We start from the raw sequence: 26,483 nt of genomic DNA on the forward strand, positions 1-26,483 counted from the left end.
TGCCGGAGCTGGTGTGCCTGAGGAGGTAACCCCAAAATACGCACCGAAAAAGGTTCAGCCTCAGGCCTTTGAGCAGTAGCAGTTTTGCTGGTGATAAGGGTATCGATGCAGTGGTTTGAGCTATCCTTCCTCTTGTCTGCGGGAGAAGGTGGTCTTTTGGATTCAGGGTAACAATTCACCAGGTTTTGGCAGAAAGGGAGAATTTGGGGACTGGCTCGATTAGGGCCAGTTGACTTTTCTTTCCAGGTGGAGGAAGGTGGGAGGCAGTGGTGAGTTAGGGCAGTGGGGTTCCCTTCAGCCCTGCGTGCCGTGACCCAGAAATCACAGCCCGCAGGAGGGGGGGCAGGAGCTGTATTTAACCTGGCACAAAGTCCCGCTTCCAAACCTGGAGGCGTTTTGTTATTAAAACGGCACGCCTGGCCGGTGGGATCTCTCACTTGAGCAGAATCCCCATCCTAGCAGAGAATAAATTAAAAAGGCAACTGGCCGAGGCTGCCTCAGGAGTGCAGGGACCAGAGATAGGGCCAGAAGTCAGATAACAAACAGTGTCCAAAATTGCAGCGCCTGGTGCAAGGCGTGAAATTAAAACCTTTTCTGCCTCCTCCTGCATAGTGTAACAAAACAGCTCCTTCCACAGTCTGCCGGCACCAGGAGTGAAGGGGAGAATAATTAAATACATGGAGATTTTGCTTCTGAAGGAAGGTCTTCTGAGGGAAACACTGATCCTTCTCTGCCCTGGACCCAAGCTCCTGCTCGTTTTGCAAAATACCCCTGCTCCTGCCCTCTTTGCAGTGCTCTTTTTTTGGATGGCGGCGGTGGGGCGTCTGCCCGTGTCGTACCAGGCTCTTTTCTCCCCGAACCCGCTGGGCTTTTCGGATGTCTGCAAGGACGACCTCCTGTTGTCTCTCCAGCATTACCGCCGAGGAGTGATGAAGAGGGCAGCGCTTTTTAATCAAAGTTACATTAGGTGAAGCTTATATTATTCACTCTGCTTTATTGCAGCTATTTTTACACGGGGGTTAGAAGTTAATACTACCCGGCGAGCCTGGTTTTGCTGAATTCTGGCAAGCGCCAAAATCCATCAGCGCATCCAGACAGGGTAGGAGCGAGCCCAAGCGAAAAATAAACTCGCTAGCTGAACTGAAAAAGCAGTCAAAAACAAATCTTTTTTTTTTTTTTTTTTTTTTTTTTTTTTTTTTTTAAAAACAAAACAGACCTGTACTAATAGCGGGTCTGGTCTGGAGGGCCTGGCGTAAAAGCAGGCCCATCAGCGCTCATCAGCAGAAGGGCGAGCTTTTGCAATCAGCGCGGAGCGGGAAGCGGGAGCCAAAGCGGGAGGGCTCGGCGGGGCGGCCGTCTGCCACGCTGCCGCCTTTTTCCAGCCGTGGCAAATGAGCCTGGTCCTTGGCCGGTCCTCGGCCGCGGCCTCGGTCGATATAATGAGGCTTCAGTCTGATTCTCCCGGGGGGACGCCGGGAGGTTTAAGCGGCACGATTTCCTTTGACGTGGCCAGGACACCGGCAGAACTGGGAGCTTTTTTGAGAAAAGATGTGATGAAGTGCGAGAGGGCAGGAGAGTTGTCTCTGTATCTCCAGAAACGGGCCAAAATGCAGGTTCTTGTTCTCCTCTTCCACTTCCCCCTTTTCTTGCTCTCTAACGTAGAGATCTCTTCCTGAGACACCCTTTCCAAGGCAGCGTTTTGCAGGCCTTTTCCTGGCCCGTTGTCCCCGCAGGAGGTGCTAGGGCAAGGCTCTAAGGTTGAGTTGCTGCCGTTCTTGTGATATTCCCATCCTCGGGGGTGTCAGCGGTTGGGACCCCTGAGGAAAAAAACCAGAACAGGCAAACAGAAAAAATATGCAAAACCCTTGAGTGCTGTTAATGAAAATACTTGGTATTTAAGAAAAAAACCCAACCACTTGACAGAATCAGCGTCATCACTTGATTGCTTTGTCCCCTTTCCAGAAGAGCTCCAAAATAAGGTGGGTTGGTTCCTGCCTGTGTTGCAGAGAGTGTGTGCTTTGCAGCTCTGCTGCGGGGATGAAGGCTTCTGCCGCTGTCAGAAACCCAAATCCTTCCCAAAAGTCCAGTCTCCTTCCACGCCCCGGCCTGATTGCAGAGCGGTCGTCAGGTCAGTCTGATCTCACGCAGAGCGCGCTGCGAGTGGGGAGAAGGCGAAGTGGGGGGATGAGGCTGGGTGGTGGGACGCCAGCAGATAAAACCATGTAGGACACTGGTTAGCGTCGCGTTACGGGGCTGCAGCGTTCTGATCGCGCGCTCGTGTTAACGTTTGCCCCCCAGGCTTTTCTGCTGGCGGCGAGGCACCGGTGCATCCCGGCCGCGCTTTTCACCCCGGTTAGTGCAAAACGCGCGTGCAGGAGAAGCGAGGGGAGGAGGCAGGTTTAGGAGCGAATAGACATCTGCATTTGGGGAAGTCGCGTGGGGATGGACCTTGCAAAGGCGAGAAGGGGAAAAGGAGCACGCCGTGCCCCTGCAGCCCCCTCCCGGTTTCTGACCCAAGTGAATGCGGTAATTTGGGGGTGAAGGTGGTCTGCCCAGTGGCTGCCACGTACTGCCCCGCGCTTCTGTGCAGGGTGAAGCTGCCCCGTCCGGCTGGCTTGGAGCAGGTCCCTTTGCTTTATTGGGAGTTTGGGGGTTGAACTGTCGGTCCAGGCTGCAGCAGGAGGGGCTCAGAGGGAAGCGTCTGCAGTGGCTCCTTCCAGCCTCTGTTGCGGCTTGCCCAAATTTGAGCCTATTTGCCTGGGTGGTCTTTGCAAATCTGTACGGGGGCCTCAGCCCATCCTGGGGTTTCTAGGCATTTTTGTTTTGCTGTTGGGATGTGAGGTTTAAGGAAGAAGAGGGAGAGAGATAAGGAAGGCCAGAGCTTGAAGAAGAGGTTGATGCTTTGAGCGTGGGAACGCGTCCGAGCTGCCTCCATCACGAGTCCTCCCCTGGGCCCGCTGTATAAGCGGAGGTTTGGAAAACTGTGTTCAGAAACGGGACGTTTGTGGCAGTTTGTTACCAGAATGGGTCACCAGCCCTGCACGTACCCAGCATTTCTCACCCTGCCTCTGCTGCCTTGCTTAGCCTCAGCTTTAGCTACCTTCTTGCAGCTGCGAACGGGGGCAAAGCCAGGGGAAGAGGCAAGCCGAATTAACCCTGCCGCTCAGGCAGGGTCCGGGAGGATTTAGCTGGATTTGTTCCTGTTTCCCATCACAGATGCTGCCCTGAATTGAAGTTTTTGAGGTCTAGAGCGAATGAAGGGAATTGCAAAACATTGCTCTCCTGCTTCCCCGAGGTGCACAAGTCAGTGGTCCGAGTTCCTGGGGAATCCCTCGGCAAAGGGGATCCCACTAGACAGGGCAATAAAGCGATGTGAACGTGGTTATCCGAGCTGGCATGCAAGATCCCAGCCTGGATTAAACCAAATTCTTACTTTTGCCACTCCGTGTAGCTCAGTCTGCTTTGAGAGGTAAAGCTCTCCTCCAAGGGAACCTTCCTTGCCCCAAATCGTTTTGGTGTTGCCATTAATTAAACCCGTGGCCAGCCTGCGAGCCATCGTGGAGGGGGTCGCTTTGTTTGCCAGGGCTGCGTTTTGTTGGAGTAGCCACCTTACGCTTGCCATTTTGTCCTCAGGTTTTTTTAGCAGGGGGAAAAAAGCAATGTTGGAAAAAAGTTGCAAAAAGGTAAAACGAGAATATGTCTTATGTGGGCCGTGCTTTGTGATACGGATTTTCCTTATGCTGGGCCACTGGGATACTGCTGGGTAGACTGGGAGGCTCAGCGTTTGCCTTCCCTCTTCCTCCTCCTCGGGGTTGTATTTCAGAAAATATCCCATGCATGTGACTTTTGTCGCGGGTTGGCAACTGCTCGTTCTCTCCGTGACCGCTGCATAGGGACGGTGGGGTGCCGTGAGCTGGGGCGCTGGGTCGCGGGGGGTCGTAGCTGCGCTGCTGCACGGCTTGCAGGAAACCCCCCCGGCTGCAGTTTGCTGTTTCTAACACAAGCGTTTCAGCCACAGCGATGCCCGATGAGGAGACCTGAGCTGAACCGTTATCGACCCTTCCTTTGGTAATAAAGCTGTCCGGAGGAAGACGGGGAGATGTCTTTTGAATCGGCACAGCAGTATGGATTTTGCTTTTGCTCATGTCGCGAATGATACCTGCTCCCCGGCTGCTGCAGAGGCTCGCGCGGGAGGGTTTTTGATGCATCTTTGGGACTTACAAATCCCAGACCTCAGAGATTTTTTTTCCACTTCGCTGAGGACATATTACTTGTTCCACCTACGGTCCGAAGTGAGCCATGCTGTGCTGTTCTTTGCTGGTGTGAAAGGCAGTTTTAGCTTTTCTACCCACCTAACAGGGGATAAACAAGCAGTAAATAAATCCCGGGCTCTCCGTAGCCGGCCGGGCTGGCAACGGGCTCCTCCTCGAAGGTGCGCGAGGGAGGAAGGGCAGGCGGCTCCGGAAAGCAAGCCAGCCCGCGATAAGCATCCGCGGGGTGCGTGCGTTTGCAGTACGCCGTACAAACAAACGCGATACCTAATGATTCGTGGCTACTATTTGAAGGGCCCCACTGTTACAGATTTATTTGTCATTTCTTGTAATAACACGGACGGTAATGAATTAATTTGTATTAATGCGGGAGCCGTGGACTTCCGTTGATATTCTGCATTAATTAATGTACCATTAAAATAAAGTGTCACCCAATTAATATCGGGGAGAAGTAACGCTGCCAGCGTCCCATCGTTAGGCTTTCGTTTGTAATTTATTGTATTAACGCTCCGCCTAACGCAAGTCCATTGCAAGCGGGAGCGTCGCCGTATGGGCTTCCGTGGGGACGGCGGCTTTGCACCCGTGCTGACGGGCCTGTCGCAGCCAGGGCTGCCCGGGTGAAGCGGTAAGGACGGGTGCTGACCCCGGCTGGGATGCACCCGGCTCTGTCTTTGCCGGGACCGAGCGTCCCGCCTCGGGGAGGGGGTTGCGTGCACATGGATGCCCGAGTGAGCTAAAGCCGTTGTGACGGGACTGGAAAGCCAAACCTGGAGGCAGAAGCTGGGGAAAAGAGCAGCTCCCCGTACCCGTGTGAGCTGCGTGCGTGTCGGGGCGCTCCCACGGCCGGATCTCGGCCAGAGCCTCGCCAAGCCGGCGGCTGCCTGCGCACTCGCAGGGGAGGGAGAAGCGAGTCGGCGGCGGGTGACTGGGAGCTTTCTGAGTGACAGCTTTTCACATTTGCAGCGTTTGCCTCCGACTTTACAATGTCCAATTAGGCTGTACTGGATTCCCATCTGCCGTGTCCTAAACCGGGTCTCGTACTCGCAGCCCAGAAGGGGAGCACGGGCTGCCTCCCGGCCCTGGGTCCTCGAAGGCTGGAGCCGGTTCACGGGCAGCGAAGGGGGGAAACCACGGCTTCTCGAGCAGGCTTCAGCCGGGGAGCCGGTGAGGTAGCCGAGGCACGTTTGCTCGGCCAGGTTAGTGCATTTGGATGGTGATGGATCTGTCCCATCACCTTCTGACCTCCGGTAAAGTCCTGGCCCCAGGACTTCCCTGGATGGGTTTGTGTTTGAAACAGAGCAGCAGCTTTACAAGAGCACCCGGTCTTGCTGCAAAGAGTTATCAGTGGTGGCAAATCGACCACAACCCCCAGTATGTTGCTTCAGCTTTAATTGTCCCCACTGGTAAAAACATCTCATCGCTAAACTGGTTCTTGTAGCTTCAGCCTCTAGGTCTTGTTGTGCTTTTGCAGGTAGAAAGGAGAACTGTTGTCTTCCCTGTGGAGCTTTTCACGGAGCGCGATCACCTCCTTCCTCCCTGCCCTTGGCTTTGAGAAGAGGAGCAGACAAACCTGGCGTTATCTGCCAGGAGGCAAATCTCCCCAAACCTCAGCTGTCCCTTTGGCTCTGCTCCGGCTCGGCACCATCCGTCGTGGACAGCAGGTGCCTGGATCGCCCGCAGCTTTCTGCGAGATCTGTCGCTGGTGCTGAGCGTAGGGTCTGTTGGTTACTGGGTCCCTGCTGTGCTTGCGATGCCCCCGGTCGGGCACCCTGAGGCTGCTCTGGCCCTTGGCCATCCTCATCCCCAGCACCCATGTTACTTTGACTCTGCCACCCTTATCAACCAGTGTAGTTCACTGCTAGAAAGACGGGAGAGGGAATTCAGCAGCGTCTATTTTTCTATCGGTCCTGCTGGTGGGCGTTAATGGTGCTTCTCTCCTTTAATTCCCCATTAGCCAAGAGCTGCATTGAGAATTTCATTATTTTGCCTGGAATTGATGGCAGGGTGACAGGTCAAACGTTACTCCTTTGAAGAAATACTGAGGCTATGGTAGTTGCTCTGTCCAGTCCACTGCCGCTCCTCGGTGCTCGAAGGGTTACCGAAAATCATCAGAAATGGTCCAGTGAGTTCCTTGGCCCTCTCCTTTGAAACTCTTGGGCAGGAGCTAATGGACCTGCTTGTCAAAACATCTCGCTGAAAGGGCTGCTCAGTTCTGGAGGGTGCCGCTCTTGGTCCAAACGGGGTTTCCTGTGTCATCTCTCCTTTTTTCCCCAAATATGGAACAGAAATACTGACTAAACGCTTTTACCTTTCTTGCAGTATTGTTGATGATTCTGCCGCTTCCCCCTGGGGAAGCTTAAAAGCTCCTCCGTGCTGTCCTGCTGCCTGTGAGTTTGTCCTTGCACCCTCTTATTGCCTTTCAGTGAGGTCGATGTAGAGGCTTTTCCTTTTTACATTTTTAATACACAATTTATTCTAACTTTCACTCTAAGCAACTTAACTTGATTGGGAATCTCCTCCTGGTTTGTGTCTCTGCGCGGTGGTAATTTGGAGTCACTCCTGGCTGCTTATGGGCAAAGAAATCCCAGGCGGGTGTCGCTGGGCTGCAAATGTCACTGCTGATGCTCTGCTCGCTTGCAGCTGGTCAGACCGAGACTCCTGGGGCAGATCGCTGCCCCTGCGTCCTCACGCGTGCCGGGCGAGGAGCATTTCCAGGCTGGGTGTGCCCAGGGCCATCGGGCAGAGCTTCCCGGGGGTTGTCACCGGTGAGGACCACTAGCGGTGGCACCAGCCTGGACCTGGGCCAGGCTGGAAGGGCTGGCGCAGAGCTGCGCCTTTTGCAGAACCCTCCCTTCCACCGTTGCCCATCTGATATAACTTCTGGAAGATGTATTTTTCCTTTTAAATATATCCCTGAGGGAAAAGGAAGAAAAAATTGAATGTGACTCAAATGTCTTGTTTTGACAAGCCTGAAATACTTCTGAATTTGTTACGTCCGCACACAGATGTACATGTACACGCCATAACCATCTGAAAAGAACGGGTCAAAACCATTTTGAAAATAATGTTTTCATACAGTTTGGCTGAAAACGCAGAGGTGGCCTGCTTTTTCCCCACCAGCACTCGCCCCACCTCCGTTTTTGGGACAAAACACAAAGCTGCTCCATGTGGGTTTCTCTGACCTGTTAGCCAGTACCTCTGTGCTCACAAGTTTACGGTCCCATAGATGTGTGTTGATAACAGTCCATGCCGGTGGCTTTTTTGGTTGTTGGAAGTGTTCCCAAGAGCTTCTCCTGAATAGTGAATTTAAGCCCACGGGCATTAGATTTGCTCCTCTTCATTACTTTTTGCGGAGCCATTAGAAGTAGCTTGTGGTCTCCTGAGATCTGGGGCAGCAGACTGAAACCTGGTGCGCGATATAGTATTTCCAGTTCCTCTGAAATTCGGGCTGTCAAGGGAAATGAACTTTGACAGGCAAAGCTGACTGTCTGCTTAAATAACCGGCAGCAGCGCGGGCAGGGTTGGCCTTTTGAAGGCTGGCGTGTTTCCTATTTGGCCATGTGCGGTTGTAGTTCCTCTGTTTCTCCTGGTGCTTCACCGATGCTGGTGGGTTTTTGTCGGTTTGCCAGATGTTGGGCCTTGCCCGTGCTGTTGCGTAGCCGGCACGCTCCTGTGTCTGCATTTCCCTGGGAAGAGCATGGCCATTTCCCGGCTTTCCTGGGCTGTGCCGGATGGAGCAAGCGTTTGCTGCAGTCTGGGTCAGGTGCCGCCTCCTCCTCGGAAGCGGTGAATTAAAGGTCTTCCCTCCCCTTCGTTTCTCGTTAAAGTTTGAATCCATTCGGGATGAGTGCTTGAGCCCTGCAGCAACTGGGTTGCTCCCCGGAGTGGAGAGCAGCGACGTGATGGATCCCACTTATCACGTGGCTGGCTGGAAGGGACAGCGGCCAGAGCCGGCTGGGAAGTTATAAAAAAGAGAAACGTTGTGGGCTTCTTTATTTTATTATCATCACTTCCTTCCTCTGCCCTCTCTTGTCTCCTCAGCTTGCCACCCAAGACATCCAGAAAAGAAATGGCGATGCAAGCGTGGAGGAGCTGGCTTTAACCCCTCTCCCACGCCTGGGGCAGCGGGTTAATCCATAACTGAGAGAGATCTTGCAACCAGCCAGCCTGGTGGTTGCTCCAACTGGGATGTCTCGAGCGGTGGTCCCCACCAGCGGATGGACACAAGCAGTCCATCCTCCGGCGTGTCGAAGGCTTGCTCGTTACGGGCACCCATCTTGATAACGTTGTGCATTGAGTGGGGCCGTATCCGCTTCGCGCAGCCGCTCTCGGCTCCGCGCGCTGGTCTCCAGCCTGTAATTCAGGCGTGGGTTCTGGTACCGCGTCTCTTCCAGCTGTGTTTATAGCGTTCTCAAAAGCCCCTCAATTGAATTATAGCTCTGTGGTGGCCGTTTGCCAGTGTCACCCGCTAATGAGGGAGGTCACTTAACCGAGAGAGCAACAAGCAGTACATATTAACTAGAGCTGATTGAAAGGTGGGGTGAATTTCCACCGAACAAAAAAAAAAAAAGAAAATGATCGGTTTTTACAATCAAATTTTGAAATTGGAAATTGCTTGGCTCGATCTAGCCCTAATGCAATTAATAAACGTGATTAAAAGTGTAATAAAGAAGAAAGGGCCTGGAAGTCCGTGCGCATCTGCGTGAGCCTTCAGAGCTGGCGCAGGCGCCAGAGCCCTAGTCTGGCTCCCAGGACGGAGCTGGGGGGAGCAGAGCTCCAAGCGCCTTTAATCTGCCCTGCGGTGAGACAAGGGGAGAGAAACAGCAGCAGGCAATGATTTAAGAGTAATATGTTGACCTGAGGCGGAAGATGAGAGAGAGCCAGTGAAGCATCTCCTAATGGCGGTGGTCAGCTCCCGACTTGATGCAAGGGCAGCACGGAGGAACGAGTAGATCCTATATATGGTTGGTGAGACAGTTTTGAGGCTGTTAGAAGGCCGTTTTGGGGGAGATCAGAGCACGGGCCGCTTGGCAAGATGCCTGCGGCTCTAACCCTCGCGCCCGTCGCTGTATGCCCACCAGGCCGCTCGTATCACCTCCTCTCTTTTCCTCGACCTTCAGACAGCTGTTCGGCCAGATTGCCAGCCGCTGCCGCGCATTATTTGCATGGGTACAGCATGTGTGCGTTCGCATCCTAATCACCGCTACCAGCTTCTGCTGGGCGCTGCTGGGTGACTTTGCCCTGGGAGGTCGTATGGAGGTCCTGCGTGGGCCGGAGATGGAGAGCAGGCTCAGGGATCCGGAGAGACCTGCCTCAGATAAACCCGGGCTGTTCCCAGAGTCTGCTGCGGTCTGGGATGCAGTCTCTCCGTTTGGGGTTCCCGTCCGGTCTTTGGCTGCAGAATGAGGATACAGCCTGATGCTGTCGATGCAGTGGGGGCTAGGTGAGCTGCCAGCTTGAAGAACGGCTTTAAGATGAGGGTTGTGGTGCATGCGGAAACGGGTGCAAGTTTGCAAAATTGTAGTTGGTGCAATGTGCCTGTCTCAGGCTGATGGTCCCTGTTTCTCCCTCTCTCTCTCCTAGCTTTCTGCTTAATTTAAGAGTTCATGGAGTCTGTGTCTGCATATGCAAGGAAAGAGAGCGAGGGCAAGGGGTCTGCTCAGGATCTCGTCCACGGGTTGAAAAAGTGGATCTGTGTAAGGGAGGGAACGGTGGAGAAACTGCCTCCCAAATCTCTTCTGCTTCATCTCTCACCTTCCATCAAACCCCGACCCTGCCGTAAAAAAGCCAGCAGCACATATTCCCTCTCTCTGCCCTTTGCCCGGAGGACTCCCGGTGTCGGGGCGGTTGCCCAAGACTGATGGATTGAGTCCCGTTCTGGGTGTTGGTGGCTTGTGGCCCGTGAAATGGCTTTGCGCCCTGCGAATTCGCTCCGTTAGCGGGGTTAGCTGCCGTCTGACAACCTCAGGTGTTCGTGCGGTCTTGGAGCTCTGCTGCAGCAAGTGCCGTAGGCCTGGGGAAGCTGCACTGACACCAGCTTTACTGCGGAAGAGTCTCTTAATTTTAGCCTTGCATGAAAGAAGAGTTGGTTCACATGGGTTTGTGTAGGTCTTAAAAAAGTGGCCTGCCGAGTTGTCCTTTATTTGAGAGTGCTTCCCATAGACTGTCGCTGCTTTGTTACCGTGCTGTGCTTAGACTGTCCTGTTGTCATGGACTGTTGATTTTGATGGCAAGAGCTGAGCTACACTTAGAAGGTTTTCCCGTGATCGTCTTTTTATTTGCTTTCCTTTATGAAAAGGAGAGTATTGCATTCAGGACGGGTCACCTAAACTAAATCTCTCCCAGCACTGGTGCACCCGTTGGTCTACAGGCTCAGTGTAAGCGATGCTTCAGAAAGCAAACGTTAACCCCGGTCGAGCTGGCCATGGGCATTTCTGCAGCCCCCAGGGAACATTTGGTGCCAGATAAGAGAGAATCGGGTGCTGGTGTTTGTAGGGTGCCCTGTGCAGTACCTCTGTGTGTGTGTAAGCCGTTCAGTCGCAGCCACGTAATCCGGCCAGCATCGCAGCGTGCGTTTAAAGGTGTCTCGTACCTGTGGTCATCTGCCTTATATTGCTGTGTCTTGTCAGAGTAGCAGCTGTCAGGAATTTTATTACTAATGCATTTTGTAACAGGCTTCATAATAAGATATTAAAGGCCGTTGCTGTGTCTAGGTAGTATAGCATAAATATTTCAAAAGGCTCTTTTCTGGTAGCACCTTCCTTAAGCATTAGCTGCCCATTTGTGCAGGCTTTTGCGTCCGAGATGCTAATGTGCAAGTGCTATAGACAGCACACGCTTCTGTGAAGACATCTGCTGTGACGGGCTATGCTCGATCTATTCCTGTGTTTGGCCATTTTTTCCTCCTCTCCTCCAGAGCTTTTTTGATGGAAACACAACTCATTCCTGGTCACCTGGAGACATTTAGGGTCTTGGTCTCTTTTGCCACTTTCTGGTGCAGAGACATTCTTTGGGGCTTGAACTGGCTAGGGCATGGACAGTGATTTGAGGTTTATTCCCTATTTTGACCCACGTCTACCTTTGCTATTGGCGGTTCATTGCAAGGGCGTAGTCTCCTGATGGCTTGGGAGTTGGGCTCGTGCATCTTGCTGCTTTTGATTCGGTCTTCGTGGTGCCTTGGGTATTGCGTGTGGTGTATTTATTTAGCGGTGTCTGGCAGCAATAGCACGGCTGGGTCACCAGCACGTCGGAGCCCTTTAGGTGCCCGGCTCCTGGGGGGAGCTTGGGTGCTGGAGCTGTTCCCGGGGGCCGTCAGACGAAGGACGGGGGCTGGAGGTGGGTCGGCAGCAGGTCCCGCTCCCACGCGCCCTCCTCCTCCTCTGCGGGAGGCATCTGTCTGCATGTTTATTTTTATCTCACATCTGCTGGCATCATAACAAAGATTTAATGATACGGCACAATTTTGTCACCCGTTCTTTTTCTGTAGGGAGTTGAGCTTCAGCACTGGCTGCTGGAGAAAGTCAAAAGCTTTAAAAATGAAAAAAATAAAATCAAGCTCGGGTAGAAAACTTACCTATGTTTGCAACAAGCATCCGTATGCTGTTGGCTGTCTGCATTTCACTTCCTCCCGATGGGACAGGTGGAATTTGACATTTTTGCATTTTGGTGAACTAAGCTTAGCCGGGGCTAACTCTCTGCTGAGGAGGGACGGCCACAGGGGAGGGACAGGAGAGCCCTATAAAAGGGCCAAAATGCTCCAAATATAGCAATGGTCCCCTTCCCCAGCAGCCCTGAGACGCTGCTTAGCAGTCGCACCCTCCCTGGGCCGTGCCCGCTGCCTGTTATTTATGATCAAACGCCAAAGCGAGCCGGTGGGTTTATACAGCTGTTTGGCTCCTTTGTTTAAATGATGGGCTGCATCTTCTGAGGAATAAGATGTCCAGCCTCCTGCTGTGGAATATCTTGAGCCTGTTTGACCCAAAAATGGCAAAGGGATTTTAAAGACGTGCTTTTTAAGACAGATGATCTTAAATTCTTTCAAGCCCTTGCTGAGTCCTAGCTTGGGCATGATGGCTGCGAACAAGACCTCCTTTTGTGGAGGACGTCCATGCCGCGTGTCTGCGTCCCACAGCCGGTTTTGTCTCCCTGGAGCTTTTTGCGTGGAAGCATCGGGGCAGCCAAGCTCACTTCATGGCCGTGTGCCTTTGGTACTTGCTCCTGCATCTGCTCACGCGTTCCTGCTGGTCCTGCCGAACCACGGATGTGACTCGGTGAGGGTGCTTCCTCTCAGCCCTTCTCCTTGCCCTCCCCAGGCGTTTCCTGCGGCCCCGTTTGCAAAGCCAAGCCCGCTCGCCTAGTTTGCTTCCACGGAGAGCGGGGTCCCGGCGGTCGGCGTGCAAGGCCATGAGATGGTTGAGGCTTCAGGTAACGACAAGTCTTGACCCCACGTGGTCATGTAGCAGCCTGGTGCCGTGTGTCAGCCCAGCTCCGAGCAAGGTGAAAGACGAATAAACCACAGTGCAGGTCTGCTTCAGGCTCCTGGTACGTTCCTGCTATTGCTTTTGAGGCCCTGAGCTCCCATCCCACCTCCTCCCTCAAGCCAAGCCAGAGCATGGGTGCTGGAGGGACCAAAACGTGTGACCTCCGTGTCCCTCCTCTGGAAGGACGCTGCCACCTCGGGCTGGGAAATGAACTCTCTTCAAAGCCTGCTTTTTGGCTATTGTACGGAATACAATACCCGGGAAATCAAACTCTGCTCTTCCCCAGCCAGCCTCAGCCCTGTAATCACCGGTGCCCAGAGCGGATTTGCATGCTAAAAGGAGTGGCTCGGGGCACTTAAAAAGAAGAGGAAACATATTCATCAAGTCTAGCTTGATCCTTCTGGATATTAGTATTCCCAGGGACAATATCCCCCAGACCGCAGCAGCGCAACCCTGCACTGCCCCTCCTTCCCCCCCCCCCGCCTGCTATTAATAGCCAATTTGTAATGCTCTGTGTCTCATGCTCGTTTGGGACGGGCCCGTGCTTGCAACTGGGAGCGTCCCGAGTTCCCCCTCGCGTCCAGCCAAGCTCCTAGCAGATCCCGTCGCCTGTGGCGAATGCAAGTTGCTGCTCGCATGCAGCACCGCGTACCGTTCAGGCTGGGTTCGATCAGCAGCCCACCTTTCCGGCAGCTCGTGATCCCTCCCCTTGGGCCGAGGAGGAATAATTCAATGGGAAGGAAGCAACAACGAAAGGGAGAGGCTTTGGAAGAGGTTGGCAGAAATAATCTGTGTTATCCCAACTGGTCACAGCCAGCCGCTGGTGTGCCTTGCCTCTGACATTTGCCATCTCGCTTCCAAGTTTTAGCCCTACATCGACCCTTAATACACCTACGAGCGTATTACAGATGTGTGCACTTGTCCAGCCGAGCTGGCTGCTGTGGTCCGTGGGTACCTGCCGCTCGGGTCCCCAGCAGAGCCTTTTTGCTTGCGGTCTGTGCTTCTGCCTCTGCCTTTGCAGAGACAAGAATATGCATTTAAGATTTGCATAGGAACATGCAGCTGTTCCACCAAAAATGGATAATTGTTCTCCCTGCTGTGAAGTTAAACAATAAGAAGTGCCAAACTGCATTTGCCATTGCTGATTTTGTGCTCTCAGCTGCATATTTTATGCATGTAGATTAGTTACAGATTTATGACAATTTAACTGTTAATGCCTGCGTTAATCGGGCCAGGTTACAGTTGCTGTGGAAACTATAACTTTGAATTTTTTTGTGAAGTTCTACTTTTAATGTTGCATTTAATGCATTTTTGGATGCTCTTTTATATTTAATGCCATATGGGGGAAAAGGAGAGCGAATCAGCGTTGAAAATAAAAGTGCCTTTGGGCAGAAAACAAGTTTCTGCAAAGAGTAATTTTTCTGGAAAGTTGTGAGTGTCTGGGAAAATAAGGGTTTGCGACAGAGTGCCATCTTGACCACAACTGTATAACTATTATTATAAGTGTGTAAAAGCTATTATAGCTGCTGCAATACTGTAATAAAGAAAACAACTGTATAACTTACAGACATCCTAAAAATGTAGGACTGAAGTTCTCGGCTCTCTATATATTGGCTTTGGTGGCAAAAGAAATTGCTGATGTGCTTTTCATGGGAAAACAGGCTGGTGCAAAACGCTATCGATATATTTTTTTTCTTTGCAGAACACACCAGTGGGCACGCCGATTTTCATAGTGAACGCCACGGACCCGGACCAGGGCGCCGGAGGCAGCGTGCTTTACTCCTTCCAGCCTCCTTCCAGTTTCTTTGCCATAGACAGCGGCCGCGGCATCGTGTCGGTGATACGGGAACTGGACTACGAAGTGACGCAGGCTTATCAGCTCCAGGTCAACGCAACGGTGAGTCGTGCCCCGTCTGCTGCAGCAGAGGCGTTTTCGTGAAGGAGCGCGGGGGCAAGGAGATGCTGTTTATTTACAGGGACGGTGGGAAGGGGTGCCGAGGTGGGCGGTCGGGAGTAGCTGCGCTATCACAGCTCGCGGTGGAGAGCATCGATGGTGACTGCCACCAGCACCCAGAGCAGCCTGGAGCGTTTTTTGCTCAGAAAGGTATTATTGCAGTAGGGTGCCTGGACAGCTTCAGAGCACCACGTGGAGCACCACTGCGCTTCTCCAGCAGCATCTCATCCATGCAGGCAAGCAGCTCCCTCGTCCAAGAAAGGCGGTAGAGGAGAGGCTTTGCTTATGGGCGCTGGGGTGCCTGTCAGCTATTTTCCGTGAAAAGCATGGATTTGTCATGGTACCTAAGGCCAGGAGAGACTATTAAATCCTCTGGTCTCATCTGCCGTGTATCATGGCTCGTTGCAGGTGGGTTCCCCTGCGTTGAACCCCCTGAGTCTAGCTGGACAAAAGCAGTTCAGACCTCAAGCGTTAAAAATGGAATAGATCACGAGCAGAGAGGAGGGGACACCAGGACCCTTGTCACAGTCAGTACCAGTGCTCTGGGAGGGGACCACTGGGACAGATGTGCCCAGGGGACCATGATGGCAGATTCACAGCCCGCTCTGAAAGGGGACACTTCTTTCCTGGTGTCAGAGCCAGTGACGCTTGCGGTGAAGCTTGTGAATGGCATGCTCCGTGCAAGCGCCTGCCTGTCTCAGGCGCAACAGAGGAAGGTGAGATTCAGCCCTGCAATGTATCTGACCAACTGCGCATTGAGCAGGGGGGGAAAAATCCTTCCTGGCCCCTCCAGGCAGCTGGCTAGAGCTCTTGAAGCGTGTGATTTAATCACAGTCACTGCCTTGACGCAGAGCCACAAATGTCACGAGGACGTGGAGTGCTGGGCAGCGCTTCCCTTGCTCTCCGCAGCTGCGAAGACTGGGCATTCGCAGGCTGCAGGGCCAGAGGCAAACGCCTCTGCCGTCCCACCCAACCCTTCCCTGTGCAGGGCTGTTTTTCCCAGGAGCTAATCTTTTCTGAAAGATATCTCATTTTATTTTAAATGCTCCGGTGGTGAGTTCACCATCTCCCTTCTGCAGTAAGCATTGCAATGTTTAATTGTCATCACTGCTAAGAAACAGTAGCTTCTTTTGCAGTTAACTTTATCTCACTGCGGTTTCCCGTCTTGGTCCAAAAAGTGTCGGGCCTTTGTTCCACGTGTCCGATTTTGGTTATCTTAAGGGCATAAGGCCATCTTGGTTGGTCCACTGATCCCTCTAGCCCTGTCCCAGGTGCAGATGCTAGCGAAGATGAGAAAGGGGGCATGGCTGATGCTTGCCACCCAGCATGTTCGCAGCTTCTAGCTCTTCTCAGCTCGGGGAGTTCAAAGGCTTAAGTGTTAAGTCTCTGCGATCTGGGCTTGATTGCAGCAAGCTGGGAAACTGCTGTGGGAATCTCTCTGCTCGGCTGCAGGGCAGAATTCCTGGCAGTGGCAAACCCCGGGGGAAATCCCGGCCGAGGAGGAGGAGGAGGACAGGAGTCGTGCCAGCCCGGCAGGAGCAGGACGGGAGCGTGCAAACGGGGCCTCCCACTTGCCTGGTGGACGGGCCGGTGGGAGCTTGCGCGGTCCGGCAGGAGAACCAGGGGATGGTGAATCTGGGCGGCTGCAAGGGCTGCAGCAGGGAGAAGAGCGGTGGAGAATTTGCCCACAGCGGGAGACGTTTGGTCCTGGGGATGCAGGCAGCGAGGACGGAAAAGGCTGGCAAGGGCAGCGTGGGAACCGCTAGATGAGGAAACTTGAAATGCGCTTGCCTTTCACTGCTATCTGTAACTACTTTAACCAAAATTTAAAAGGTGAGGGGGAGGGAAAAAACATTATCTGGAGAAACGAAAGACTTCAACCCGCTAACAATAACAGCAGAGTGCAAGTCAGAAATAAGCATCCATCCAGGCCATAAATGCTGAGGCCTGCAGGTTAAGAGGATAATGTACAAGCTGTGTTGTTGAATACAGTTTAAATTAACATTAATCTTCTGGCAATCAGTCCTTGCCGCTGTTCAGAGCCATTTTGCAGAAGTGTGTGGTAACCTCTAATGGTCTCCTTTTACCACAGTGCTTGATGAGGGGGTAGAGAGAGATTTATTTCCTTCCCTTGGAGTCCTATCTGCTCTGTGCCTGGCTTGTAGCAGTCCGGGCCGTCGTCTAGCACAGGGCTGCCAGTGCTGGGGCCGCTGCTGGGCACCCATGGGACGAGACTCCAGCGAGAGGGTTGATGGTAGCAGGGCACTGCCAGGGGAAGCTCACAGCCTTTCCAAAGCATTGCTGCCCGGGCAATGTGTCCGGCTGTCACACCAGCCATCGGAGCAGGTGGGAAACGCTGCACCGCGATGTGTCCTTGCTGCTCCTCTTCCCCCAGAGTGAGTGCAGGTACCAGCGTCTGCTGGCAGTCACCCCTGGATCTCGCGGTGCTCTAGGGTATGTCTGCGTAAGGAGGCAATTTATATTTTGATGTATTTGTTGAACAAGGTGCTGCTTCTCTGCCACCCAAAGCATGCTGAAAAGTAAATCGGTGCTTGCTGTATTTTAAAGGGTGAATGATGGAGACAAATGCATGCCGTGTTTCAGCTTAGAGGGAGGAACAGTGAACAATAACTGCAGCAGGTAGCTTCAAAAAGAGTGACTACCTTGACTATTCCCAGATTTTGACCAAGCTACAAGCGAGAGACACTTACAGAGCTGAATAATTCTGATTTTTCTGATAGAAATCCCTTCTCCCCGCTCTTTGTTTTTCAAGGACCAAGACAAAAACAAGCCGCTGTCCACTCTGGCCAACCTGGCAATCACCATCACCGACGTGCAAGACATGGACCCCATTTTCATCAACCTGCCTTACAGCACGAACATCTATGAGAACTCACCCCCGGTAAGGGCTGCTGCCTCATCTCGCGCTCCTCCGTGGTGTTGGGCTGGGGGGCCAGAGGAGGACAAGGACTGGATATGGGATAAAAAGCATTAGGTACCCCAGAGGTGGGGTGGTCAAACCTCTTCTTTGCAGAGATATTCAGCCTTCCTTCTATCCAAAGTCTATGTTGCTTTGCCCCGATGTTTGTATGCAAAGAGGAGCCCTGTTTCCATACTACTGGAGTGCAAATGCAGGTTGGAGGTAGGGGAGGAAAATCATGAGAAGGGCTAGATCTGAATGGCATCTAGAGAGACGCAGACTCTTTTTTCTTCTAAAACAAAAGGTGCTTCAAACCAACTCCAAAATATTTTGCCTTATTTTTTTAAAAAAAGGGAAGCTAAGCATGGAACTTTAAGAACAACTAAACAACCTGAAACCAAACTAAAATCTTTTCCAAGGCATTTTTTCTTAAATTTTAAAAGGTATTTATGTTTTCAGCAAACACTCACTCCCCTTTTCCCCACAAAACACATATGCATGCCTTTTCAAACAGAAAAGATGGAGAAAAATTTAAACGCTTCTGAAACGAGGCGGTTTTGAAAATGCCAGAATGATCGGCCATTTCAGCACTTTGAGTGTTTTCCCCCAGGTTTTGCTAAATTGATCCAATCATTTTGAGTCTTTCTGAAACTTGTTTTTTCAGCAAACTCGTTGTTTGGAGAAAGGTCTCCCTATCTCTAAATACAACAGTGCGTTTTTCCCCCAGAGGAAGGTAGGGCGTGTGGTGGGCAGCCGCAGGGTTGGGGGCCATTCGTTCTGCTCCCAGCAAGGTGCCCATTGCCTCAGGAAGCTAATTTAACATAAGGCAGCACTTTCCCGGGCTCTTCAGCCCGAGTGCTGGTCCTCGTGAGCAATCCTGACCCTTCCCAAACCACAGCTGTGCATTGGATAGGTTTGTCCATAGGGTAGATGTTTTCGTGTATGGATGGGAAACCTTCTCTCCTAAAATCGTTGTGTGGTAGGCTTCCATACCGCACGTGCATGCTGCAATGTCTCTGGTATACTGGATCCAAAAGACCTGATGGTTCACTTCATGCAGTGGCAGTGTTTACTTCAGCTCAGCTCAATCTAGGCCTCTTTTTATTTTCTTTGGAGTTAAGGGTCCAGCTCTTTAGACATTGAATATACCGAATCAATAGGGCCGAGTCCTACTGTCACAAATCAGACAGCACGTTATCTGTCTGCTGGCCCAAAGGTCACCAAAAAATGGCCACGTGAATAACTTCCATGAATTCCAATGCCCTTGAGATTAGGGAGTATTCCTACAGTGGGCTGTATGAGCCACGAGGAAGAAAAATGCTGCTTAGATCATTGTGAATAGGGTAGGAAAAAAAAGTAGATGAAATTATAGAAATGGAAGTCCCCATGAGTATAGAAAATTATAGCCTGTGTCACCTTCATGGAGTGACCTTGTATCCAGGAAAGGGGATCTCTCTCAAATTAATAATATGTAATAAGGTTGGAGCTAAAAAGTCCCTTCACGTTGGTACACCAGCATGCATAGCAATTATTCTCGGGAAGTACGCTGTTCAGTAGGCAAAGCAGCAAGTCATCGCCGCATAACCTGACGCACAGAATGACTGAAGGAATGCTAGCCTCATTCTTAACAGCTTTCTGACAGGTTTGGAGATTTTTATTTCTCTTGGCCCACTGTAACATCTCCAAAGGCATTGTGCTAGAATAAAGGAACAAAACCAGGAAAAATAAAAGGTGAGAAGCTGTATTCAGATCCATCGGACTGCCTTTATCCCCCTAGGAATTGTGTGACTGGGTACAGCTCACACTGACTGATTTGTTTTTTTTTTTTTTTCCCCCATCACTTTCCCCACCATCACTTGGGGATGCGAGATAGATGGGTGTTCAGAGAGGTCCAGCGATGGGTGGGTGCCGTGTGGGTGCAACAACCTGGGGAGTCTGTAAGGACTATGAGGGCACAAATCTTCCCATTCCTGTTGGGGTTTGACTGTGTCGCTCCTGCCAGAGAGGCGACTCCTCAGCATACCATCTCTGTGTTCCTGAATGCTTTTCTTTCTGCTTTCCAAAGTGTCTCACTGCTAGCTGTGGCTTGGAGATTTTGTAGCTTTGGTCCTCAGTGCTTATGAGATCTGTGGTTGAGTGTGAAACAAATTCTGACGCAGTGATGGATGGTTAGGTACTGTATTGAGAGGTCCTGCTAGGAGCTCCTTTAGCAGCAGTGATGAGACTAGCAAAGAGAGTTTGCTCGAAAGAAGGAATATCGAGATGACAGCTTGTGAGCTGCTACTCGTCGGTCAGTTTTGGACCCCAGGAAATGCAGTGGCCCTTAGGCTGTCTCCAGTGCATCGTGCTGGGTGTGCTTCCTGAGCTGCTCTGTTGTTCAACCCTTATCTACCCTGCCTTGCTCCTCGGCTTGGGCAGCACGCGGTTTGGTCTTTTGCACAAACTTGTGTGGTTCCCCACACTGTCCTATACCACGGGGGTGCGAACCCCAGATCTTTTTAAGCTTTCACAAGATTTGGCAAAAGATGTATAGCCACTCTCCCCCCCAACAGCTGCTGGCCCTCTGGGCGAGGTACCCAGCTGGGATGGGAGATGCACAGCTTCACATCCCAGTTGCACCTAATTCATTGAGGACGTTTTGACCATTCTTGAGCCACTGAAGGGCTTGTGGACAGCGTTGCCTTCTCTGACATTGTGGATGCTAAGCCTGCCAGACAAGGTGGTGCCACCTGAGTCACAGTGACGAGGAAAACTGCTAACTGTGGCTGGTGCTGTGGGTGGTAACACCCGAAGGTGTGCTGCTGGAGGGGGCGAACTGGACCGCTCTGCCTCGGACCCAGAGACCCATCCCTCATGGGAGAACTCTGCTGCTGACGCGAGCACATGGTTTGCTGTGAAAAGCTTGGGTTTCTCCTGCACATCTTCTGACCACGAGACTCTCCAGTGAGAACTTGCTCATCAGCTCTGCCTTGCCACCCGAGGAGTAGCGTGGAGTAGCACCCGTGGCCCTGCAGAATGGCCTTGCTACGGACAGGGTCGCTCTGCAGACGCGAACGAGGCATCGAGGCTCAGTCAACTTTTGTGATACAATGGGCTCCCGTGTGCCCAGGTCAAGCCGAGAGCGTGGGGTGCGTTTGTGGGTGACGTTTGCCCCCACTGCTGGGGCACGGCAGGCTAGGACAGCCTCAAGGCATCTCAGCCCAGCTTTAAATCTGGCGAGCAGATTTCTGAGGCTTGCGGGGCCCCTCTGCTCCACGCGCCTCTCTCTCTCCGTCTCTCTCTTCCTCTCTTTTTCTCTGTGGTGCACAGCATGTCTGTGTTCCTCTATCTATGTATCGGGCAAGAATACCTAATCTAAAGTGTATACATTACCTAATAAAATCCTTCTTATTTGGGATTATTGCATCAAATTTTAATTTCCTCACTCGAGTAACAGCATGTCAGCCAGCCTGTCAGCGAAGAGCCGATAGAAGGTGAAAAGAGTGGATAAACTGCAGCAAATTACTGCAAACAGATCTCTATCAGCCCTTTGACTGGAATTGACTGGAATTAAGAAGTGAGAAATAGGATTTTTGCCTCCGAATCTGCCGTGGCAGCTTTCTGAAGTGCTCCCCCCCCTCCTCCCGCCGGCTTCTCCTGCCGTAATGCCGGGCTGCGGTTTGCCTTTCAAGTCCCTAATCCTGTAATAGAAGAAGAAGAAAGAGGGTGGAGGGGTGCGAGAGGGGAGAGAAGTGCTGTTGTAGCTCTTATTTTTCTCAGACCAAGATCTGGTAACACAATTCAGAAGCACTTTGGGCACGGCCTTATTCGGACATCGAGAAGAAAGAAACTCGTTATCGGGCAAAGGGAAGAAGACGCAGCAGGGAGAGGCTTTGCCTTCCCTAGTGATGTGTATCCTCTTTCTTGATGCCGTTCATCGTCCCAGCACACCTCGGGCGCCTTTCCCAGGGTACCCGAGTGCACCCAAGCTGTCTGCTGCAGTGGCAAAGCGTGGTGACACGCAGTGCTCTTCATCCCCAGCGCCTCTTCAGCTGTCTGTCCTCCCAACATCTGCAGGCCGCATAGCATCTCTGATGTCTTCCAGATAAGTGAACGGGAGCTGGAGAAGAGGACTCATTCCTCCTCGCCCTCGGATACACTGATGGTCCGAGGAGCCCCTGTCCTTAGTCCACCGCCGGTGCGTGGTTCAAGCACCATCACAGCTTTGCTTTGAGGGGTGAAGGGGGGAGTGATCCACTCTTTTGGAGACAGGCTGAGATGCATGAAGTGCGTTTTGTCCCACGGGGAGCTGCGCAAAGACAGGAGGGGGCAAAACCCGGTTGTGTTTGGTTCCAGGAGGAGCAGGTGTGTTCCCTTGCTATAGCATGGTACAGATCCATTTAAATTATCATTAAAATACTTTTAACTCTTCAGCACCTTCCCCCTCCCCTCCCCAAACTCCTTGGGTTAAAGAAATAATGTAGAATCAGTGCTGTTTTTGCCCTAGAGTCTCAATAGCTCCAAGTTAATTCTTTCTTACAATATTTCCAGCCCATCAGTGTGAACACTTTATTAAAAGCTCAGGGTTTTATTAAAAAAGGATTGATTTACCCCTGCCCCTCTTCAAAAAACCCTCAAACTTTGTTTGGATAATGTGCCATTCTTTATTTTCTTTGCCTTTTTTTAAGCATAGACTTTTCCAGATTATTACTTTTCTAAATCTTTTCCCTCTTTCCCTAGAGGGAAAGGGTTATTCTGTTCTGGTGTTTCAATTTATACCCACCACCCGAATTCTTACCTTACAATCACTGTTGTCTGTGGTGGGCAGGTGAGCTGTTACTTGCCATAAAAAATGTCAAGGACTTTGGGGAGTTTTCAAGAGCCACGGATCAGCCCACAACTACTTGGGGAGAGCCACAGGAGAGCTGTTGACATGGAAAGTCAGCTTGAGATTCCCAGGAGTGATTGGAAACCTTGCCAGCTGGATCTTGCTGGAGACGGCAGGACCATCGCCTCCAATTTAGGGGTGCAACTGCTGGCTTCCTAAGGGAGCCCAGGCACAGCCTCTCGTGCTTTTGCAAAAGGAATGGTGTTGCGGCTTAGTAGGATTTTGGAAGAGAAGTTGGAGGCTGTTGAGATGTGGTTGGTGAGAGGCCAACCTTTTCTGTCTCGGGACTGCGTTGATCAAGGGTTTAGTTTGGTTTTGGGTGTTTCTGGCCTCAGGTTAGTTAGGTCTGCTGGGATGGTGGGCACTTCATGATCATCATGGGTACTTGGAGATAAGTACAGCTTCCTTGAGCATAGTGTCCTGTTTCACATCATACCTCGTTCCCATCTCGCTCCGAAGCACGCTGAATGGGAATTACTCCTATTGACTGTGATGATGGTCATGCTCTGAAGCTCTCTGCATCGGTTGTTACCACTGACCGTAAAATCAAAAATTGCCACCAACTACACGGATAAACCCTTAGGCCTGTTCTCTGATACTTGTTCAGCCTCTTCCCCAGAAGCCTTCTGAGGGAGAAGGGACACCTCAAGATTTGAACTAAAATATTGTGTGGATCATCTCAGAGGGTGACTCTCCATTCCTGGGAGCTGGGATCTGATAGTTTTGTGGATATTGGAAGCCTCTTACAAAGAGGCAAGGATGGAAACCAGGTGGGCTTCAAAGAGGTGCTCAGGTTTCTGCCCCTGTCGTGATTCCAGGAGACGGCGTCCAGGAAGGACAGGAAGCTCAGCCCTGCTCCAACACATGCTTCTCTGCCACGAGTGAAGCGTGGCTCATCCCGAGGCCTGATGAAGAGGCTTGTGGGGAAGGAGGAGACATAGAGCTTGGAAGGAGACAGAGGGAGACCCCCAGTCCCCAAAACCAGCAGTGTGGAAGCCATCATCTTGGGCTTGCCAAGGACCAGACCTCAGCTTCTTGTCCTAGCAGCCCTTGTTCTCGTGATCGGATGTCCGGATGATTTCTTTCCTGTGGATGGCTCTATGGCACGCACTGCTGAGATGTCCAAACAAGATCCCCTCTCCTCCCCTCCCAAACTTTCCCTGCTGCAGCATCCGTGCTCTTCCTTTCATCTCTGGCGATAGTCGTTCCCCTTGGCACCTTCCTTCAGATAAAGCGGCCCTGGCGTCAGCAGGCCAATTGCTATTCCTCGGCCATCGCGGAGGCCCTGCCTCCTCCCGCAGCTGCCTCCCCTTTGAAATGTGCCGCACGGCAGGTGACACTTATCATTCTGCACGGCTCCCTCTCTTTTGACAGGCGATGAGTGAGCTGTCAGACAGGCCAAGTGCCTTCACCCACTGCCCCTGGAACGGGGGAGCTCTCGCTTTGCCAACGAGCAAACAGGGGCACACGCCTGCCCCGCGGGAACGGTAAATTAAAGCAGAATGTGTTGGGGAAGTGCCGCCTGAATTGCATGCCTGGAAGTTTCAATTCTTTGTTCTTTTTTTACCCTGCCCCTCTTTTCTGCTGTGTCTTGCCCTCCTCTCCAGATCCGTTCTTGTTTCCCCCTTTTCTTGTGCTTTCTAGCCATACTAGTTTGGAAAGCGCTGCTGTCAGTGATTTAGAGGCTCTCTAGCGGCTGCTGAGCCTCACCAGCCGAGTGCCATGCAAAGGTCAGTGACCCGGGATTTACGGCTAATGTGCTCAGTTAATAGTGTGGATTTACTTAAGGAGTCTATTGAAATAGCCTTGGAGATCAGGAATGGGGCAGATCTGCCTGGCCCGAAAAGCCTTCTTTATGGCAGCGGTCACAGAGTGTCTCCATCCTGCCCACGGAGCTTCATGGTGTCAGTGCACAGCCCTGAAAGCAGGGTGGGCAGCAAGTCTCCAGTTCCCACTGGTGACGTTTCTGCAGCCGCTTTCCCAAGGTTCCCAGCGTAAGCCGTGATGGAGGTGTTTCGATGGCTGGGTCTGTCCCACTGTTGCAGAGGTTCAGCTCTTTTCAGGTTGCTGCTATGCACCTACCCGCTTTTGCAGGGCGGTCATTATAGATAGCAGAACCTTTGAGACTGTCCAAGTAAAAAAAAAACGGAGACAACATAGCACCAGCGTTTGGCCTCTAGCTGATGGATTGCAGGGCAAGTGCAACACCACTGCCCTGCCCTGCCCTGCTCCCTCATTAGATATGCAAATGCCTCTGTTGACATTTTCTTTGAGGACAAAAAAAATTGCTTCTTTTCTCACTGTTAATCAACCAATGAAAACAAGAACAGCTGAGTTGTAAATTTTTTCACACTACATTAATTATATGTGTGTGTGTTTGTATTCATATGGGCTCACTGCGGTGCTGCAGGGGAAATACAGCTACAGAGCTGACATAAGTGCATAATATTTTTAGTAAAAGAACTGAAGAATAGCTCCTGTCCATGGGCAGTCCCATTCTTGGCACTGGTCCGGCCCTCCTTCTGCCTACAGACTTCTCCTAAAAATCTTGCAGTTCTTCCGGCCAGATGTGCAGCTGGACACCTTTGGCCAGCACGAGCATCCCTTGTCACCCGGGGTGCAAGGTTTGACGAATGCAGGGGGAGAAGAGGACCCTTTGAATCTGGCAATCCAGTAGGTAGATAAAACTGGTCTACTGACCACTGCTGAAGCTAGCAGTAAGGAAGAGTTGTTGTCTGTGGTTCTCGAGGCACTACGAAATGAAAATCTTTGCTCTGTGACTGAGGAGCATATGCTTCCACCTGCCGACCCGAGCCTCAGGCCGTGCAGTTGCGATGCTGCAAGTCAGCATGTCTCAGCTTTGCCGGTGCTGTACTTCCATTTCTCCTTTCCTTTGCTTTCTGCCTTTGACCTTGGGGGTTAAGTGACCCTGTCTTGACTGAGCACTGGTAGCTGGGCTCACCTCGCTGGCCTCGCTTCACATCCCCTAGGCAGGGGCCAAGCAGCAAGGGAAATGAGCCAGGTGATGCTATCTTCAGACCCTGTGGACTCATGACCTGCTACAAACATACCGTAGTCAGCCTCGACCTGTTCGGTGGCCTTGTGTTAGCAAATGTGTTGTGCTGGTCCTGTCCTCAGCATCACAAGCTAAACGCTGGGGTGGACTGGCAGCATTTTGCAGCTTGCGCAGAGGCTGGATGGTGATGAGTTGTGGGTCAGAACTGCCCTGGGGAAGTTGGGGTAGGACTTCCCTATGTGATGGTTGCCCTGTCCGCGAGTTGATTTTCGTAAGCACGTGGCACACAGTAAGCAGTAACATGCACTGGCGATGTGCTGGGACAGCTCGGCTCTCGTGGCTGTGCATCCTCGGCGCCCCAGAAGCGCTCTGATCCATCCCGTTGCTCCCACGCGATGGCCGCGGGAGGATGGAGGTGGGAAACGTCCTGCAGCAGGGCAAGGCGCAGAAGCAGCTGAGCGCCTGCAACGTGCGTCTCTTCTGTCCCTCCCCAGGGAACCACCGTGCGGATGATAACGGCGGTGGACCAGGACAAGGGCCGTCCCAGGGGAATCGGTTACACCATCGTCTCAGGTGAGTCGCGGCGGGGAGCCCAGCAGCGGCCTGTGTTGGAGGGGGCAGAAGACCTGGCTCGGTGGTGAGTCTTTGTGCTCCCTGTGCCAGAGAAATTACGTTTGACTAAGTTTCTCCTCGACTGTACTTCTGCTTGCCTGTCTCAGCTCTTTTGATTCACCATTGCTAATTGCCATGGCCTACTGCTGTGAGTGAAAGCTTTTACTTGCCTGAAAAGCGTTTTTTCCTTCAGTGTTGTCAGAGCACATCGTTCGTGACATCTCTCTTTCCTTGAGCAGAGACCGTTATTTCATAGAAGTCTGGGAGTATCTTATAGTGAAACCTTTTGGTCTTAATGACAAGCCCGGCACGTTTTGCGCATCCGCTAGATGCATTTGTCAACACTGGCTGTATTTCTTTGGA

General features: G+C 52.0%; 1 protein-coding gene across 1 annotated transcript in view; it reads left to right on the forward strand.

Moving 5' to 3' along the window:
* Positions 1-26,483, forward strand: part of CDH23 (cadherin related 23) — a 223,127-nt gene that overhangs the window by 79,616 nt on the left and 117,028 nt on the right. The window contains exons 7-9 of the mRNA XM_064513627.1: positions 14,454-14,648; positions 17,479-17,607; positions 26,003-26,081. Of these exons, the coding sequence (XP_064369697.1) occupies positions 14,454-14,648; positions 17,479-17,607; positions 26,003-26,081 (403 nt within the window). The remainder of the gene's footprint in view (positions 1-14,453; positions 14,649-17,478; positions 17,608-26,002; positions 26,082-26,483) is intronic.

Source organism: Dromaius novaehollandiae, chromosome 6 (assembly GCF_036370855.1).
Source record: "Dromaius novaehollandiae isolate bDroNov1 chromosome 6, bDroNov1.hap1, whole genome shotgun sequence".
Classification (NCBI taxonomy): domain Eukaryota; kingdom Metazoa; phylum Chordata; class Aves; order Casuariiformes; family Dromaiidae; genus Dromaius; species Dromaius novaehollandiae.